The 18,807-nt window shown below is 48.2% G+C and overlaps 3 protein-coding genes across 5 annotated transcripts in view; 2 read left to right on the top strand and 1 right to left on the bottom strand.

The window, feature by feature from the left end:
* Nucleotides 1-7,693: 7,693 nt before the first annotated feature.
* Nucleotides 7,694-8,862, bottom strand: TIMM10B (translocase of inner mitochondrial membrane 10B). Its single transcript, XM_034995521.1, has 3 exons — nt 8,778-8,862; nt 8,510-8,605; nt 7,694-8,336 (listed from the first exon to the last, which is right to left on the bottom strand). The coding sequence occupies exons 1-3, from the start codon at nt 8,811-8,813 to the stop codon at nt 8,160-8,162; spliced, it is 309 nt and encodes a 102-aa protein (XP_034851412.1). The 5' UTR covers nt 8,814-8,862; the 3' UTR covers nt 7,694-8,159.
* Nucleotides 8,863-9,006: 144 nt separating this feature from the next.
* On the top strand, nt 9,007-15,596 carry ARFIP2 (ADP ribosylation factor interacting protein 2). Of its 2 annotated transcripts, none has more exons than XM_034995519.1 (8): nt 9,007-9,104; nt 9,884-10,024; nt 10,283-10,379; nt 11,086-11,204; nt 11,382-11,603; nt 12,105-12,262; nt 12,411-12,585; nt 12,909-15,596. In XM_034995519.1, exons 2-8 carry the CDS (start codon nt 9,926-9,928, stop codon nt 13,008-13,010), a joined length of 972 nt encoding a protein of 323 aa, XP_034851410.1. In that variant the 5' UTR covers nt 9,007-9,104; nt 9,884-9,925; the 3' UTR covers nt 13,011-15,596. The 2 variants fall into 2 exon arrangements, with proteins under 2 accessions (XP_034851410.1, XP_034851409.1); XM_034995518.1 differs by having other exon boundaries at nt 9,009-9,104; nt 13,028-15,596.
* TRIM3 (tripartite motif containing 3) overlaps nt 9,025-18,807 on the top strand; it is a 31,582-nt gene continuing 21,799 nt past the window's right edge. The window contains exon 1 of one of the 2 annotated variants that reach the window (XM_034995513.1): nt 9,025-9,104. The gene's annotated coding sequence lies outside the window, so the exon portion shown is untranslated. Of the gene's footprint in view, nt 9,105-16,131; nt 16,257-18,807 lie in introns of those variants that run through there. The other variant, XM_034995511.1, reaches the window with a different exon arrangement.

Raw genomic sequence — 18,807 nt, forward strand, 5'->3', positions numbered from 1 at the left:
TTTCTTTCTTTCTTTCTTTCTTTCTTTCTTTCTTTCTTTCTTTCCTTTCTTTCTTCTTTCTTTCTTTTTGTAAAATGAAAGTAATAGTATCTACCTTGCAGGGTTGCTGTAAGGATTAAATGAGTTAATGCCTGTAAAATGCTTAGAATAGAGCCTGGTCAATAATAAACACTTGATATAGTTGATATGTGTAAGCTATGTGTTTTTGCTGTTTGTGGCACCCTACCAAATGCTGTTTACATAAAGGTGAACAAGTGCTCAGTGAATAGTAGTGCTCAGTGAGGGCAGGAATAAGGGCAGTCCTTTCTGGAAAGGGCAAAGAGTCACAGCAGGTCTTGAAGTTTATGGCCCTAAAACAACGGTTCTCTAGACAGACAAGGACAGAAGGGAATCTGTTCAGTAGCCTCTACTGAACCCTCAATACCACTTAAAAATTGAATTACATTTTTTGCGTCAGTCCACTCTTCCATTCTGTGCAAATACTATTTCAAACCTGTACTCTCTCATCTTCCATTTTTTTGTTTTACTCTCCAATGATAACTTCACTTCCACTCCTATTAAAAAAAATTAGAGGAAACAGAAACAAGAGGATACACACACAATATATAGATAGATAGGTAAGTAGGTAGATAGATTTATTTTAAAGAACTGGCTCACATGATTGTGGGGGCTAGCAAGTCCAAAATCTGTAGGATAGGTTGCTAGAAACTCAGGCAGGGATTAATGCTGCAGTCTTGAGGCAGAATTTCTTCTTTGAGAAATCTCACTTTCTGCTCTTATGGTCTCCAACTGATTGAATGAATCCCACCCTCATTATTAAGAGTAGTTTTGTTACTTAAAGTTAACCAATTGTAGATGTTAACCACATCTATCAAATACCTTCACCGCAACACCTAGATTAGTGTTTGATTAAATAACGGTACTATAATCTAGCCGAGTTGACACATAACACTAACCATCACACATGATATTTAAAAGAAACTCTCTCAATACCAATAAAAAAAACTTAGATCTGCTTTATCCATTCCTCCATCCTTCCTGTTACCAATAAGAGATGTTCCTCCTCTCTCTAAAGCCAAGCTCTAGACCTTTGCTCTGGAACCCTCTCTCCTGCCTTCACTTACTCAACAAATATTTATTGAGCATCAACTGTGTTGGGTACTATTTTAGATGTTTGGTTATATCAGTCTACAGAGCAATAACATTGACAAAATTCCTGATTTATGACTTAGAGAATGTAAATTCTAGTGGGAGTTACAAGTGATAAATAATAAAAATGAGCCCCTTTACCATTTCACCAATGGGTGAAGGGGACCAAAAGGTAAATAAAAATAAAAATAAATAGAACCTAGGCAGAGTATAATTATGAATCACGGACTGGCCAACAAACACATAGGATATGATTTAAAAGTCTCAATTTCCATAGAAATATTAGTGATCTTAATCTTCAACCTCTTCAGTAGAATCACATTTAGAGAACTTAAATCACTAATCTTGGGAAAGAAAATAATATCTTGAATCTGAAGGAAGAGAATTACCTGCAAAATTACCTGTTTAGATTAGATGATAATACAAGCCTATTCCAAAAGTCTACACTATTTACTGTTTATGCGTGATAACAGTCTAAAAGTCTTGCAGGAAAGAAAAAAATACAGTAATGTGTGTAAAACACTGCAGGAGACAATGCCAATATAAATAATTTTGTATAATCATGGTAGTATATAGAACAAATTTTATTAGAATCTTGATCCAGAATTAAAAAAAAAAACAAAATAAGTTAATTATATAGTATGTGAGAAATGACAGTGCTATGGAAAAAACAGAATAAAGAGGATCAGGAGTGTCTGAAGGGAGGATAGGTTGCAATTTTAAATAGCGTAATCAGAATAAGCCTTAATAAAAATGAGACATCTAAGCAAAGACATGAAGGAAAGGAGGGTAGCCCTCCCCCTGTCTTTTGCTTGGTAAATTCTATTTCATCCTTCAGATCTTAGGTTCCAAATCACTCCTCTGGGAAGCTCTCCTTCATCCCCCACACAGTTAGTACTACTGTATGTTCCCATTACAACACATATTTCTTCCTTGTGACATTCACCACAGTTGTGAGTACTTGTTCTATATTCACCTTCACCATATCTGTGTTAAGTTCCAAGAGAACAAGGATTGCATCTCTTTCATTCACCTCTGCATCTGCAGGGCTTAACAGTGTTGGTAAATACACTCACTCGGGTATTTGTGAAGTACTGAATATATGGACTAAAGTGGGACATACCCAAAAAAGGAAAAACAGAGTCCAGAATTAGCATAATGTGTCTGAGCACCACAAATAAATTGATCCTTTTATACCAAGGGTATGAGAATCAAAAACTGAGGAAAGAGGGTTGAAGATGAGGCCAGAGAGATCTTCTGGGACCTGATCACAGAAAGCCTCAGTTGTGACGCTAGAGTCTGAAGGTGACAGAAGGTGTTAGGTAGCTGAGTACCATTATTTTCGTATTTTGCAAGAATCACTCTCGACCAGTATGGAAAATGGATTGGTAGGTGTCTCCTAATAGCCATTCTCCTCCTCTTCCTTAGTAACAGAACTCCCAATTTTTAACTGGGTAAAAAAATGACTGGTAAGAATAAAATGACATTTCCCAGCCTCCCTTGTAACAAGGCCTGACCACATGACAAATTTCTGATGTGCAACTTTTCAGATGTGTCTTAAAGGGAGGAGGATATGCCCCTTCACCCACTCCCTGCTCCATTCTTCCCCTTGGAATGTTTGTGTGCAAAGTAAAGCTCCATCCTGGGTCACATGATTGAGAGTCATACCTTTGATACAACAAGCAGAAAGCTTAGGAGTAGCTTGGTTCTCGGATGACTGATGTCACACCAGTCTTGGATTAGATTTTTACTTGAAAGAGAAAAGTTTGTGAGCCACTGTCATTTTTAGTCTCTGTTACATATACCTTACTAAATGCTAACTAATCAAAGGGGTCCAGGCTCAAGGAAGAAGCTGTTAGGTGACTGCTGCTGTAATCTATACAAGAGCTGAAGAAAGTTCGATCAAGGTTCCGAGAGCAGAAGAGATGCGCTGCCATCAGGCCGCTAGTGCCATAGGCGAAAGTTTGATCAAGGTAGTGACAAAGGACATGGAGAGAAAAGCAAGTGTTCAAGAAATATTTAAGCAGAATTATAATGCTTAGGAACTGAGTGGAAAACTTAGAATGACTGATTTGCTCCAGATGGAAGCTTTCAGGTGTTGACTGATCTGTGACTATTAAGGGCAGAAGATACCAACCAGTGAGATTAGGCATGAAAAACACCTCTAAATCACTGGCAAAACATCAAAAGTTAAATGCAGACTCGTTTCTGTCTCTTCCGATATTCAGCCTTTCCCTTCCTACGTAAATAGTAGACTGAGCTGGGAGGAAACTGCAAAATGTTCATTCAACAAATATTTACCAAGCACGTATTATGTGCCAGGGACTGTGATAAGGGTACAATTGTGAGCAATACAGCCATGGACTGTGATCTCATGGTGCATGTAATTAGCAACTGTTAGAAGTGCTACATGCCACAAACATGAGGAATTATGGAGCTGGAGTCTGGGAAGAGTTATGTGAGGAAATAGCATTCACACTAAGTACTCAAGAATGAGTAGGTAAAGTGAGGGGAAAGCACTGCAAGCCAGGAAATGGTGCAAAGGCCCCGAGATGGAATGGTACCTGACAGGTTAGAAGAATGGAGACGGCAGTGTAGTGAGAGCACAGAGAGGCAGCAAGTGAGGTGCAGCTCAATTCAGTTCAACAAACAATACTGACAGTCCAGTGTTTGATAGTCCATAAGATAAAGCTGAGGTGGGCAGGGATGGGATCGTGCACGGTCTCAGAGGTCACATGTAGAATGCGTTCTTATCCTAAGAATGGGAAGCTATTGTGAGGTTTTAAGCCTCAGTTTGTGTTTTCTGGCCTATGAGTGGAGAAGAGATTGGAGGGATGCAGAAGTAGATATGAGGTAAAGTAGCAATTGCAGTAACACTGTTGGAAGAATGTAAAAATCGGGAGAAGCAGATAGAATCAAGGGATATTTAGAAACGTAAAACGTAAACAGATGGGATTTGGCAACTGAGTGAGGTTTCTATCTTCTGCAACTGGAGGAGTACTAGCTATAGGAGGAAAGCTGATGAGGAAAACATGCTGAGTTGGGGATATTTTTGAGACACCTAAGTGGGAATGTCAATCAAGTAGCTCAGAGGAGAGATCTAGGAGTAACTGAAGCTGAGTGCGGAGGACACAATCCTAGAAAAATGAGAAAGAAGAGGCCCTAGAGAAACCTTTAGATGTAAAGGCTAGAAGCAGGTGAGCCTCAAAGGAGGCTATAAAGCGTGGTGAAAGTAGTAGTAGAACCATGAGTGGGTCACAGACACCAATGAAAGACTGCCAATGGTGAGGAACTAGTCAATAGTTCCAGATGCTACTGAGAAGTGAAGTAAACTGAGGACTGGGAAATCAGGGATATGAGTCATTTGGTGGGCCAGGGTGACCTCATCAAGAACAATTTCAATAGAATAAAGATTGTAGAAGTCAAAATAGACCGGGTGGAGGAATGGGAATGGAGAGAGCCACAGTATCCAAATGTTTTAAGAAGTTAAGCTGTAAAGTGGAAAACAATAGGATGATAGCTGGAGGGGAAATAAGGTAGTGGTTTGTTTTAACAGGAGAGTCTTTAGCATGTTTGAACAATGGTGACAATATAGTAAAATAGGAAAAAGTTAGAGATTCCCAAAGAAAGGACTAGGATTCAGAGCAGAAATAGGCACTGGCTTTGAGGCACGTTTGCCCTATTTAGATGGAGGGAAAGAATGATGCAGGTATAGGTGGGTGACCAAGTTGTGTTGTGAGATTTTGTGGGAACTCCTGATAGCTTCTACTTTTACCTATGAATTAAAAAATAAGGTTACTTGCAGAACACTGAAGAGAATAGTGAGGGTAATAAGAGGCTTAAGAATACTGATTTGAAGTAGTCATTGCAGGGAGCAGTGACTGGAAAAATCTAGTGGGATTATAGGGGTTGAGTCTCCATTTGATGCTGGTAACCATGAATTCATAGTGATATAAATCTGCTCTATAGTGATTTCCTTGGGCTTTTAGCTAGCTGTCCAAATGCAGAGACAGACAAATGTCTCATTTTATCTGAGTCCAACAAAGAGATGACAAAGAAATTTAGTCTGTTCCAAGAGAATTAACTGGAATTTAAGCTGGACAAGAATCTAAAGACAGAAGGTGTTAATGGAAAGTAGAATCAATGGCTTGAATGCTCCAGTGAAATCAAAGAACAATAGTAAAGGAATATATCAATAAACAAAGTAAAAGGAATACAGTCAGTAAATAAGATGCTAGTAATAGTATTTTAAAGATGGAGCAGTTTGGGGTAATGACAATGGCCAGGACATAACTAAGGGAGTGGGTGGCTAAGACAAGAGTGGAAATCATTGGAGACTGAGGCAAGGAACTAAGAAACCAAAATACTGAATGGACTGTCTGGTAACATTAAAGTATCAAGGGGTTGTTACAGGAAGACCAAGGGCTAGCTATTTTGAGGAAAGTAGGAGAGCTGCGGTTACTAAGGACAAGTAATGAGAGAGGGTGGTATAGTTGAATAGGCTCAAAGGAACCAGACTTTACAAAGTAGGCCGTTAAGTCCTGAAGCCACAATGGCAATACCAACTCTGTCTCCAATATGTATTTGTGTTAAGAGAGCTCTGTTAACTTTATTCTTGTGTTGTGCTTAAAACGTCACACTGCTCTCATTACACCAATGATACCACTTTATGGCAAGACCTGAGGGAGATGTCAGTGATTATAAAAGATGGATAACAGGAGTAGGGTTTTTCTCCTAAGTACTGAACATGTTTATGAACAGAGAGAAAAGAAGAGGTTAAAAACTTAAGGGATTAACTAATGGATTACACTGAAGGATACTTGTTTTTCCAAGCCTAGGGACAGGCTGGGTGCAGAAGAGCAAGCAAAGATAAACTCTAGAAATTCAAAGAACATAGCCTCTAGAGTCAAGACAGTTCTTGTTCTTAGCCCTTCTCCAGCAAGTAGTAATTATGTGACATGGAAACACAGACAATTCACAATGGAAATTTACTGCAAGGATACACACAATTGTCCATGTGGAAGAGTCCTTCCACCAGCACCACAGTATTCCAGGTCCCCATTACCATCTTAGATTGGTTAAGTTCACAAGCTGTTTTAGCTGTAGTTATGCTTTCCAAGGAGAGAACTTTATTGGGTAGACACAAAGCTACTCAGTAGGGAAGTTTCTGGTCAGCAACTTATATGTTCCTAGCAAAACCTTCTGTTCAAGATTTAGGAGCTAAAGAGGCAAAAAGCTGTTTGGAGCCAATTTTCTCAAGAGGTTAACTATGTATAAGACAGGGTTCTGGTACATTCTGGATTCTTGCTTCCTCATCCATTAAGTGGAGATAATATCTCTTACTTGTAGTTTTGCTATAAAGATTAAAGCAGGACATTTATCAGTATCAGGACCCATACAAATTGGGTGGCTCAATGGATATTTTGAGAGGCAGCCTGGTGTAGTAAAAAGTACATGGATTTTAAAGTCAGATCTGTATCTGTAAGGGTCTGCTACTAGACAATTTCAACTTCCTGATCCACACAGGGGGGGAAAATGTCTGCTCTGTGGGTGGTTGTAAAGAGTTTTTTTTATTATTGTGGGAGCCAATGTTTAAGAGCTTCCATTTCCTCTGTAAAAAATGAAACATGGTCACCTGATGGGGAATAGCTGGACGTGAAGTGGGGGATAAGGAGAACAGTGAAGGTGTAAAATAATTGCCATGGTGATTAGGAGATGAAATACACCAGGAAGCCACAAAGGGTTGCTTGTTGGTAGTGAGGGCTTGGTTGAAATTGGGAGACCTTGAATATTTAGTGCCGTTCATTACACAGCTGTGTTTTTCTCTAGCAGTCTGAATGGAGGAACAGAAGAGATAAAAACAGCTGGAATGATACAAAAAGGACATTAAGGGAGGCAAGAAAATGCGGTGATGGAGCAATAGGCCATTCAGACTGCTGAATACAGAAGTAAATTTCACAAGGAGGGGAATAATGAGAGAAAAATGGAGAGACTCAATATGGAAATAACAGGGACAGCGGGAACAATGTAGGGTAGAGGATGGAAGAGCTGAAATTATAGACATGCAGGTAATGATAAAGCGGTCCCAAGGATTTGCTTTATCCCTTTTTCCCCATAACCACCATCGTCTACTTCTCCCTTGGGCTTCTGTCCCTCAGGTCTGGCTATATTGCAGAATATGGTCCCCCAAGTTTCCCCTTTCTGACTGCTCCTGAAGAAAAGCACACAGACCTTGGTGTAAAGGCTTTACCACTCATCCTGGGGTAGAGAGAAAATAGTAAGAAAGTAACAACTTGGGAAATGGTTGAAGTTCCAGAACACCCCAAAATTCTTAGAGGTTTCATCTCTGTTCTGGGGCTACTGACTTCCCAGGAGGCAGTGCCTAAATACCTTGTCCGTTATTTCTTTTTTTTTTTTCTTCTGTCTGTGATTTCTTTATCTGTTGTCCTTGGTTATCTCCTTTACCTACATCTAGCAGAATTCCTTAGAGTCCACAAAAAGAGTTATGAATGGAAAAAAAAAAAAAAAGAGTTATGAATCAATGTACACCTGGCTCACAAATGAGCCATTTAAGTCAGACAGATTTAAGTGAAGGACAGCTAGAAAGAGGTCTCATTTTTCTCTGCCATCTGGGCAGGAATCAACTTCCTGTTGATGTTACTAACATTAAAACTGTACCCACAGACCTTGCTTTAACCAGGTGCCTGGGAATGTTAAGGTTTTCCTTCTACACAGAGAAGGCAATTTCTCCACTGCCAGGGCTGAAGCCAACAGATATGCACTAACTGACAGAATAAAGGATGGTGCCAATACAATGGGCAAAGCTTCCCCGCCCAGAACATAAACCAAAGAGAGTAAAAGCGGGTTTATTGGCTCCAGGAAAAGGAGCAATAGTACCCAGCTCTCAGGAAACCCCTCGCTCTATATACAGGCTGCATCCAGCCCAAGGTCCACTGGCTCCTTCAATTTGAGGGTCCATCCAGTGCCTCCCTTCCTGGGGCTGGGGAGGGCTAGCTGCCTGATGGTGAGGCTCCGGACTGTTCAGCAGCAACACCTGGCCCAGCTGAGGCAGCCTCGTAGTCTGCGATGCGGCGTTGTACCAGAGCAGGCATGAGCTGCACATAAGCGGCCATGAGGCGGTGGTTGGAATGGATCAGCTTCCCAGCACAGCTGTGCAAACAGGCTTCCTGGAAGGAAGACAGGGTGAAGCAGAGGCCAAAGGTGTCCTGTCGGGTCCGTCTCCTTCCTTCCCATCCCTAGCCTAGGGGCGAGGGTCGTGGAAAGGCCAGGGCCAGAGGCAGGGGAAGTCGGGGTGGGGAACAGTCTACGGCGAACCTCCCTACAGAGTTCCCCACCTAACCTCCTCAGCATCCAGAGCTCGGTGGTGCAGGCTGGGCACGCAGCGCTGGAAGCAGAGTTCCGTCATCCGATTGTAGACCAAAAGGAAGTCCCGCAACTAGGAGAAAAGGGGACGAAGAACTCAGCGATACAGGGGCACCTCGAGGCCGCGTCGCTCGAGGTTTCCCAGGACCGCACGCCACAACCCGACGTCCCCAGCCCTCGGATATCCAGCCAAATGGACAAGGGTGCTAGCTGAACTTATAGCCCTGCAGCGACTTAGCACTCACGTTTCTCAGCTGCTGCTGCTGCTGCTGGGGCTCCATCGCGCCACCGCGCACAGCACGTCACTTCCCTACAGCGTCTTGGAAACGCCCCGGAAGTGCTCTCTCCTGGCTCCCCAGGGCCTGAGGGGTTGGCTCAAGGATCGCCCGGCCCCCGGCAAACGTCATTTCCGCCCTTAGAATCTGCGACGTGGCCGGCTTCTTCTGCCCGGGAGGGGACGTCACTTCCGCCGAGTCCCTGACCTGCTGCTAGGATCGCGACAGGAACTGGAGCCCGAGGTCCCCGCGCGGCCCGGGCCTGGCGCCCTGAGGGGAAGAGCGGCCCGGCCCGAGGTGAGAAGGACATACTTGGGCGAGGGGAAGTTGAACGCACGAAACTGCCCTGAGGGAAAGATGCCACTGAGCCCTGGGGAAAGGATGAGGACACACCTGATGCCCAGGTGTATGGGGGGGGCGGGGACTGACACACCTGGGGGACATAACTGACTTTGGAAGGGATCACTATGTTCTGGGAAAAAGAGGCTTTTCCCAGAGGCCGAGAACATACACCAGCTGATTCAACTAAGGCCTGGGGGGGAGGGCCCAAGGAAGAGGAGGTGCATGGGATGGAGGAGGGGGAGACCACCTGAAGGAAAGGGGAAGAAACACTAAGGGAGTGTGAAAGGCCAAGCAATGGAGAGCATACCTGAGTGGGAGGAGTAGGCTCCTGAGCCTTGGAAAGGGGTTAATCTGATGGGGGGAAACAGCTGCATGGGGATAAGTTCCAAGCCAGCACAGACCTTATCTCTCTTGGTCACTGCTGTGACCTCAAATAATGCATGACACATAGTAGGCACTTATTCAATGTCTGTTGAATGATTGAATGCATGAATGATCACCTGAATCCTGGTGGGGTTGGGGGTTCATGAGAAGACATCTGGGGCCTGGGTGTGCATGTGGAAAGATACGCACCTTGGAGGGGAGAAATACATATCCATGAGAAGAGGAGTGGTGTCCCAACCCCAGAATACTCAAGTCTTGGGACAGCCCCCAAAATCTCTGAAATGGTGGGGGAGACCTTTCTTTCTGGAGTACTGGCCAGTTTCCAGAACTGTCTGTGTTGGGCTTTGCAGGGCGCTGGGGTGGAGACTTTGACTCCAGTCCCTTCCCTAGCCATGACGGACGGGATCCTAGGGAAGGCAGCCACAATGGAGATCCCCATCCATGGGAACGGTGAAGCTGGGCAGCTTCCTGAGGATGATGGGCTGGAGCAGGTGCTTCTGTTTGATTCTTCTCCATATTGTTTCAATTTAGGAATCCTAAATCAAAAGCCCTGGGCTCTCACCCCATTCCATTAGTTTTCCCCTAACTTGTCTAACTCCCTCCAATCTTTTTACAAATCTTCATTCTGATTCTATGCAGACTTCCCTTGTGTGCTCTCTCTGTGATGCTTCAATCCAAGCTTGTTCTCACCCCCCAAATGCTTCAGCTGCCCCAATGTTCCTGAAGCCCCCCTCTTCTCTGGCCTATAGGACCTCCAGCAGGTGATGGTATCAGGACCCAACCTCAATGAAACCAGCATTGTGTCTGGTGGCTATGGGGGCTCTGGTGATGGACTCATCCCCACAGGTATGAATGATCAGAACAGGACAGGAAGTTTGAGTGGAGAGAGGGAGGGGAATGGTTCTGGGGAGTATAGGATATGTCTAAGATAGCTTGAATTATGTCTAGAGATCTTGGGAACTTCTGCTAGTATGAGCAGGGTTGTCCAACTGCTCCCACTTGCCATTTAGCCCCTGAGATGTGACCATTTGTCCTTTCTCTGCTGCTACCACTCGAATCATATTAAGAACTCTGTTTCAAAGAAGTTCTCCCTGCTCTGGAGCTTGAGACTGATTTGGATCTCTGAAGCTTCTCAGAGTTTTGCTTTAGACTCTAAAGTTTAGAGAAGCAAATATCCTTGAATCTCACACTGACTAGGATTCCACATGAGATTGTCAGTGAGGTTTCCTGTTATCAGCACCCACCATCCTTGATCTGCCATTCCATTCTCAGCATATTTTCTTCCATTTTCTCTGCCCCTGTACATCAGCAACTCCCTCCCCCCACTCCAGCCCCCATCACCACCTCAGAAGGAGGCCAGTTATATATTGGGATTTGGGTCTCAGGGCACAAAGTATGAGTTCTTCCTAGTGAGTAGGAGAATCTCATTGTCTCTAGTTTCTGCTACTTCAGGGAAGTCATTTTCATATGCTGGGTGGGAGGTATGGGTGGAGCTACAGAGATGTCTGGTCCTATCTGAGAGAGGCTGGTGTCAGAGAACTTGGTTCTTTAGGGTCTGGCCGCCATCCATCTCACAGTACCACTCCTGCTGGACCTGGAGATGAGGTGGCTCGGGGCATCGCTGGAGAGAAGTTTGACATTGTCAAGAAATGGGGCATCAACACATATAAGGTGGGATTTAAGCACTTTTCCCTTCCCCCAAACTTCCCCTGGGTACCTTTTCCCCATCTTCCAGATGCCACTATCCCATCTATGGCTGAGACTAGGAGTGTGGGGATGATAGGGTCAATACCTGTTTGGGGGGCAGAGTGCTAGGGTCTCTGACCTATTCCCCCACTTCCCAATCAGTGCACAAAGCAGCTGTTATCAGAGCGATTTGGCCGAGGCTCCCGGACTGTGGACCTGGAGCTAGAGCTGCAGATTGAGTTGCTGCGTGAGACGAAGCGCAAGTATGAGAGTGTCCTGCAGCTGGGCCGGGCACTGACAGCCCACCTCTACAGCCTGCTGCAGACCCAGCATGCACTAGGTGACGCCTTTGCTGACCTCAGCCAGAAGTCCCCAGAGCTTCAGGTGCCTTGGTCAGGCCAAAGAGGGTGGGGGGACTGGGCCCGGGCCCTCCCAGGCAGTCAGCCCTCAGCCTCCCTCCCTCCCTCCTGCAGCCCAGAGGGAGAACCCCTCCAGGGTAGGCCCAGCCCTACCCCCAGCAGCACTCACCCGTGGAGGCAGCCTAAGGGTTTGTACAGAGGTTCAGAAGTTGGAGGGGTGGGGGAGGCGGCACACTAGATGCCTCACAAGTAACCCTTCTCTGCATCAGTGCTCGGCCTAATCAGAGCCCCTCCCTTGCCTGCTGCACTAGCTTTCCCTGTTCTAGTCCTGTGAACTTATCTGAGAACCCCACTCCCACATTCCTACCCCAGCCATCCCTGGGGTGGCCCCACTAACTTTCTGGCTAAGAGAGCCTTTGCCAGTTTCCATGGCTGTTTCCTCCCTGGGAAGGAGGGGAATGAGGGCCCTATAGCTTTAGTCAGGTAGGAACTGTTGCTCAAGGCCTGTCCTCCCTTCCGCCCTCAGGAGGAATTTGGCTACAATGCAGAAACACAGAAGCTGCTGTGCAAGAATGGAGAGACACTGCTAGGGGCTGTGAACTTCTTTGTCTCTAGCATCAACACATTGGTCACCAAGACCATGGAAGACACGCTCATGACTGTCAAACAGTATGAGGCTGCCAGGTGTGGGCACCAGCAGGGCCTAGAGTTCTGGGAGTTGGCTGGCATGGGTGGAAGTTTGAGCTTTGGGGTCATAAGAACTGAGGAAGGAAAGGAGAGTATGTGTGGAGGACACTGGGGTGGAGACCAGCCTGTATCACCCCTTCCCCAGGCTGGAATATGATGCCTACCGAACAGACTTAGAGGAGCTGAGCCTAGGCCCCCGGGATGCAGGGACGCGTGGTCGACTCGAGAGTGCCCAGGCAACTTTCCAGGCCCATCGGGACAAATATGAGAAGCTGCGGGGAGATGTGGCCATCAAGCTCAAGTTCCTGGAAGAAAACAAGGTGCCAACCCCACCCCTTTAATCCCAGCCCAACTTCCCATCTGTAACACTGACCTTCTATCCCTGAGACCCTCCCCAGTACTGGATGGGGGAAATGCAGCCTGGCTAAGGGGTGGGATCTTCCCCCAGCCCCTTCACCCCCTGGACCTTCCTAGTCACCCACCCTCCAATCCCTGGCCCTTTTCTATTGGAGGATTTGGCTGCTGATCCCAGGAACATAACTGGGAAAAATCATCCCCTGAGCTGGGGTACCAGAACCCCAAGCCCAGCAAATCAAGTCAGGTTTCTCCCATCAGACTGACCCTTATCCTTTGACTCCCTTAGTGGAGGTCAGCCCCCACCCTAAAAGCACCATCAGAGCAGAATCCATGTACCCCTGGTCTGGGCTCAGGCTCAAGAAGGGCATCTGAGTCCAGTCTCAGCTGACCCTGCTGGACCCCCAGATCAAGGTGATGCACAAGCAGCTGCTGCTCTTCCACAATGCCGTGTCCGCCTACTTTGCTGGGAACCAGAAACAGCTGGAGCAGACCCTGCAGCAGTTCAACATCAAGCTGCGGCCTCCAGGAGCTGAGAAGCCCTCCTGGCTAGAGGAGCAGTGAGCTGCTCCTAACCAAACCTGGCTATCAAGAAGGACATTGGGAGAGGCAGTCCCAGGGTGGGGGAGATTGGACATGGGACATCCCTTGCCACCTGCCCTCTGGCTTGGGTTCCCTTTCCCTGGCTGGGGCCTGACACCAGTTTTGCCCACACTGCTGTGGGTAGGGTGGGGGCTTGCAGGCCTAGCAGCTGCTGTCCTGTCCTTTATCTTCCTGGCCACTGGGCTTCATTCCCAGATCTTTTCCTTCCACTCCACAGCCAAAGGCTATGACAGAACCACTCCCTGGCCAATGGCATTACTCCTCAGGCCTGTCCCCAGATCCTGGGGTGTGCCCCCTGACCAATGGCAGAGCCTCAAAAGGCCCTGTCAGCCAATGGCAGCTCTTCTTGGGCTCCCCTGGGCCATGATGTTGCCTCCAGTACCCTTTGTCCCTCCTCTATGCGTCCCCCATTGCAGAGAAGGGGACTGGGACCAAAGGGGTGGGGATAATGGGGAGCCCCATTTCTGGCCCTGCATCTGAATGGGCTTCCCCTCACCTACCCACCCAGTTTAATTGTGCTTAGAGCCCTGGAAGATTGGGACCTAGCACTAGGAATAAACCTTTCATAAAAGCAGGCCTAGTGAGGTCAATTTGTGGGGGGACTCTAGGAGGGTGGGCTGGGTGGAGAAATGCTCAGTCTAATCATACACCAAAATCCTGTCAAGCCAGAAGAGCAGAGGCCAGATAGCTGGAAGTCACAGGTTTCAGGAACAGTCTGAGAGCCTACTCCTCCCCCAGCCCCAGCTGGAGCCAAAGCTTTATTTGCTCTTCAGACCAGCACTGAGATAGCTATGGTCTTAAGAGCACAGGGCCTAGAGGGGGTTGGGCCCACTGACCTTCATCAGCCATTCGTTCATAGAGCAAATATTTACTGAGTGCTTTTATTTGCCAGGCACTGCTCTAGACCCTGGGGATACATCAGTGAATAAAACACAGTCCCTTCCCGCATTGCTTAAGGCCTAGTGGGGGATAGAGACATGTAACCAAGCAACTACAATGCAGTGATGAGTACTAGGATACAGAAGTTCAGGGAGCTGTGGGAGTGCAGAGGAGGGGCGTCTAGCCAAGACTGGAGTGGAGATGGGCTATCACCTTGAAAACTAAGACCTGAACAGCAAGTAGACACAGTCAGGCAAAGAATAGAAGAGCAACCTAAGCAAAGAGGCCAGCATATGTGAAGGCCCTGATAGGACTTGGGAGGAATTCAGTTTGGAATGAAAAGTGGAAGGGGAGTGGCTAGAGAAGGACTACAGAGGTGAGGCAGTGAGGGGTCACACTGGGCCTGTTCAGGCTTATGATTAAGGACTTTTGTCCTTAGGAGAAAGGGAGCTGTCAAGCTTTTTCAAGCACGAGTTTGATGACATGGGGGAAATCTAAAGTTGAGGAAAGTAGTCCTCATGAGGCTTGAAATAGTGTTATACAGACCCAAGCCCCCTCACACCGGGTAGTCTAGTAACCCTGGCCCCAAACCCAAAAGCAAGCATGAATCCTGAGGCTCATTCACAAGCATTGGAGTACCTGTGCTGGGTGCCAGAAGTCAACACGCGGATGAGAGGTTGAGGGTGCACCCAGGTGTTGAGCCCATATCAAGCTTGTTTGAGGCAAGAAATCTCCCCAATGGCACTTTGATTCAGTCAGTGCCCAGGTACCATCACTTCTGTGCTCCTTGACCCAGGAGAGCCCCAGAATTTTTCAACATTGTCCACTACCTCTCTGGAGGGCTGAAGGAAGAAGACAACCCAGTCAGCAGGTTCTCACAGCACTGAGATCCATGCAGCCTGATTTTGTTCTTTGCCACAGATACTGCAGCTCCCAGGCAGCCTTTCTGGGGTTGACTCAGCCTGCAGCCGTCTGACTGGGGCTTGATTATTAGGTTGGGTGCTTCACATACAAAGCCCCACTTTGTGGCCATTGGGGACTTCCAACATGAAATACGGTACTGAATCTCCGGGTGACTGGAGGCAGGCTCTAAAGCAGAGCTCAAACTGAGCCAAGGGCCCTCAGTTTCTTCCCCTGTAAAACACAGCTAATAAGAGAAGATGCCTATTACGATTATGAGTATTAAAGGAGACACTATATGTAAAGTGATTCGTTATGTTTCTGGCACATAATAAGCACTCGGTCCCTGTTAACTTTATTATAGTTTTTATTATTTTCCACTGGGGCTTCTTTTCCACAATGCAATGATTCTGAATTGCTCTGGTTTTTGGAGTGTGGAAGGGAATCACTGGATGGTCCGAACCGTAATCTCCTCGCGAGGGGGCTCCTGAGGGAGGGCCAGGCACACAGCCAAATCCAGTCCCCCAACCTTTCACCCCGTCCGCCCCTTCTCCTAGCGCTCTGGGTACTGCCCTTCCACCTGGGGGGCCTTACGCCGCCCAGGGATCCGTGCCGAGGTACAGACTATATCCGTGTCCCCCTCCTCAGTAGAGAGCACACTAGCATATTCCGAAGGTGCCCCCAAGAAAGACGGGAAGTGCACCTCCTGGAGGGCCCGGACCGGCTCCCAGAGTCCGAAATCTCTGCTGCCCAGCTGCGTTTTCTGGACGGAGCCTCAGCCCAGTCCCTGAGACCTACTACGCCGCCCTGCCCCAGAGCGGTCGGGAGCCAGAAGCCGCTGGCAGGGATCGGGGACCCGGGATCCGGTTCACGCGGCTGCCCGGCGGGCCGGCCGGCGGAGGCAGCTCCCGCAGGAGCCTCCAGGGAGTTGGGAGAGCAGGGCGGGTAGGGTAGAGGCGGGCGGGTAGGGTAAAGGCGGGCGGGGCCTCCGCGGCGGTGGGCGGGGCGTGGGTGGGTCTTCAGCACCCGAGCCGCCCCCTCCCGCGGCTGGTCCGCAGCCCCGCCCCGGCCCCTCCCTCCGGCCTGTGCGGCGGGTCCGGCAGCGGCGCCGGCGCGGGGACAGGCGGAGGCGCGGGACGTGGGGCGGCGCCGCGGGCAGGGCCGGGCGGACGGGCGCTGGCAGCGGGGGCAGCGCCGCGGGCCGCTCCGAGTGGCCGCAGTCTGGGCCTTGGTGCTCCCATCCTGCTCCGCCGCGGTGAGTGCGACGGGCGGCCCCCAGGGTGCATTTGTGTCCCTGTCTGCCCGGCTGCGGGTCCAAGTCCGAACAGCGGTGTGTCTGTCCGAGTGTCTGTGGGTGGGGGCACAGATGCTTTTCAAAAGCTGTGTCTGTCTCTGTCCACGTGAGGCGTGTCCGTGTCCCTGAGAGCAGTGGGGGGATTCTTCGGGCTGTGGCTGCTCACGTGAGGTCCATGTTTGAGGGGGGAGGCGCGGGTGGATGGGTGATGGTTCCTTGGAGGAGCGCGGGGTTTGGGAGCTTGTGTATGTAGGCGGAGGGTGTCGAACGCTGCGGCCGAGGGTGGTGGTGGTGTGGCGGGTGGGGTTGCTGAATGGGACTCCGGAATCTTGTGGCCCAGCTTGTCTGAAGGGTTCCTTTCTCCCTGATGCAGACACTTCCACCCCTGGCTCCCCCCTCCATCCTCTTAAGGCACCCAGAAACCCACCAGCCAGGGTGGAGGACACTCTTTTCCTCCTCCAGTCCTGCTCCCTTGACAGGGAGCCTCATCCGGAGGCTGCTTGTTGTAGGAAAGGACCCCTCTGATTCTCCTTCAGCCTGGGCCCTGTGTGGAAGACCCCAGGCCCCTCCCTGGTTCTAGCCTCCTCCCTTCTGGACTTGGCTTCAGATCCTGGGCTGCAAACCTGCAGGGACAGATGGTTGCAGGTTGGAAGGGCAGGCTGCACCCCAGGGAGGTCGGTCTGACTGAAGGCAGGTCCTGGGCTTTTTCCTGGTGTGGGGGTCTCTGATGTGGACAGCATAAACCCAGGACTAGCCCCAGTAGGAAGATGAGATCTGGGAGGTTGAAGTGGGTGCAGAGGTCTTTTTCACAGGTCTTTCCCTGTTTGTCTGTCCAGCTCACCAATGCCCATTCATCCCCTAAGTAGGGCTCTGATTTGCTGCAAAACTGGAATCAGAGCTGCAGGCCTGACAGGTGCCCTGCCTCTCTTGGTTTGCATGCCTCCAGTGACAGAGCACTTACTACCTTATGCTTTGGAAGAGCTTTTTTATGTTAAGTAGAGGTCTTTTTCCTTGGAACTTTGTTTACTTGTCTTGTTATTGCCTGTGCTTTTGCCTCTCTGTCTGGTGAGAGGGAACTGCAGTGATTTAAACATGGCCCTCCTGTCACCAGCATATACTGAGCACCCTCTGTGTGCCAGGTGCTGCCTCAGCCACTTAGGGGACAATGGCATTCTTGCTGAGAGAAAAGCTTGAGCAAAGGCCCATAGTTGTGATAGTACAGCCCGTGTTCAGAAAAACAGAGCAAAACCATATGGTTAGAGTAGAGGGTGCCCAGAGGGAGTGTCATGGGTGCCCTAAACTTAGCAAACATTTATTTTGGAGGGGAGGTGGAGGCAACTGCAAATACCCTCTAACACACCTAGCCTTACTGTGGAAACCAGCAATCAAATCCTCAAGGTGGGATTTAATCATGGCACATAATACAGTCTGTAGGGACCTTTGGCTGGAAAGAGAACTTTGGGAATCACAGATTTGGGGAACAAAAAGACCCCCCTCCAATCCCAATTTACAAGTAAGAGGATGGAGTAGAAACTTGCCCAGAGTCTTACTTGCATTAGTGAGATTAGTGATAGAGTCAAGACTAGCTCCTTTTAACTTGGTTACGTTTTAGAGGCAGAATCAAGGATATAGTCATAGCTAGTATCTGAAAGGTAAAAGAACAGGAAGAATTGGGAAGATTCCCAGGGTTCTGGCTCGTGTGGCCAGGTGGATGGTGGTACCTTTTATTGAGATGAGAAACACCAGCAGGAAGAGTAGGTTAAGGGAAGATGAATTCAGTTTTAGGCTAATCTCTATGCATCATCCATGTAGAGATGTCCAAGATATGGTTGGATATATGGGCCTGGTGTTCCAGAAAGTTTTCTGCACAGGAGATAAGGCTTTGGGAGTCGAGTGGATGGTAACTGAAACCATGGGAGATGATGAGATTTCCCAGGCAGAGTATGAAAGCCTGCAGAGTATAAAGCCCTGGGGAGTTAGACGTTTAAGGAATGGGCAGTGAAGGCACAGCCAGAGAGGCAGGTGGAGAATCCATATCAAGCGGATCATGAAAACATCTAGTACAACCTCTGCCCTTTTGAGTCTTGCTCTCTTGCCCCAACTGGTCCATGTTTCTTAATTTTTCATGCTTCTTTTCCTTTACGCACTGTTTTCCCAATGTACCTATCAAGCTCCTGCAAGACTCAGCTCATCTATCCCTTCCTCTGGAAGCCTTCTTTATTCTCCTCCACCACCTTCAGAGTTAGAGACTTCCTCCTTGTTTCGGGCACAACAGTTTGAATATGTCAGTATCATGACACTTAGCACATTATAGTTATGTATTTCCATGTCTCTTTCCCACACTAGTCTGAGAACTTGTGAGGGTCAGGGAGTGCATCAGTTTCAGCTTTGTGTCTCCAGTTCCCAGGTTAAGAACCTGGTCCAGAGTATGCCTGGGGCAGTCAGATTGTTTGCTAGGTTGATCAGCTGATTGGATGCTTCATCCACCTGCTCAGTCTGGCAGTGGTGGGGG

Source organism: Mirounga leonina, unplaced genomic scaffold, assembly GCF_011800145.1.
Source record: "Mirounga leonina isolate KUSES-001 unplaced genomic scaffold, KU_Mleo_1.0 Mir_92, whole genome shotgun sequence".
Classification (NCBI taxonomy): Eukaryota; Metazoa; Chordata; class Mammalia; order Carnivora; family Phocidae; genus Mirounga; species Mirounga leonina.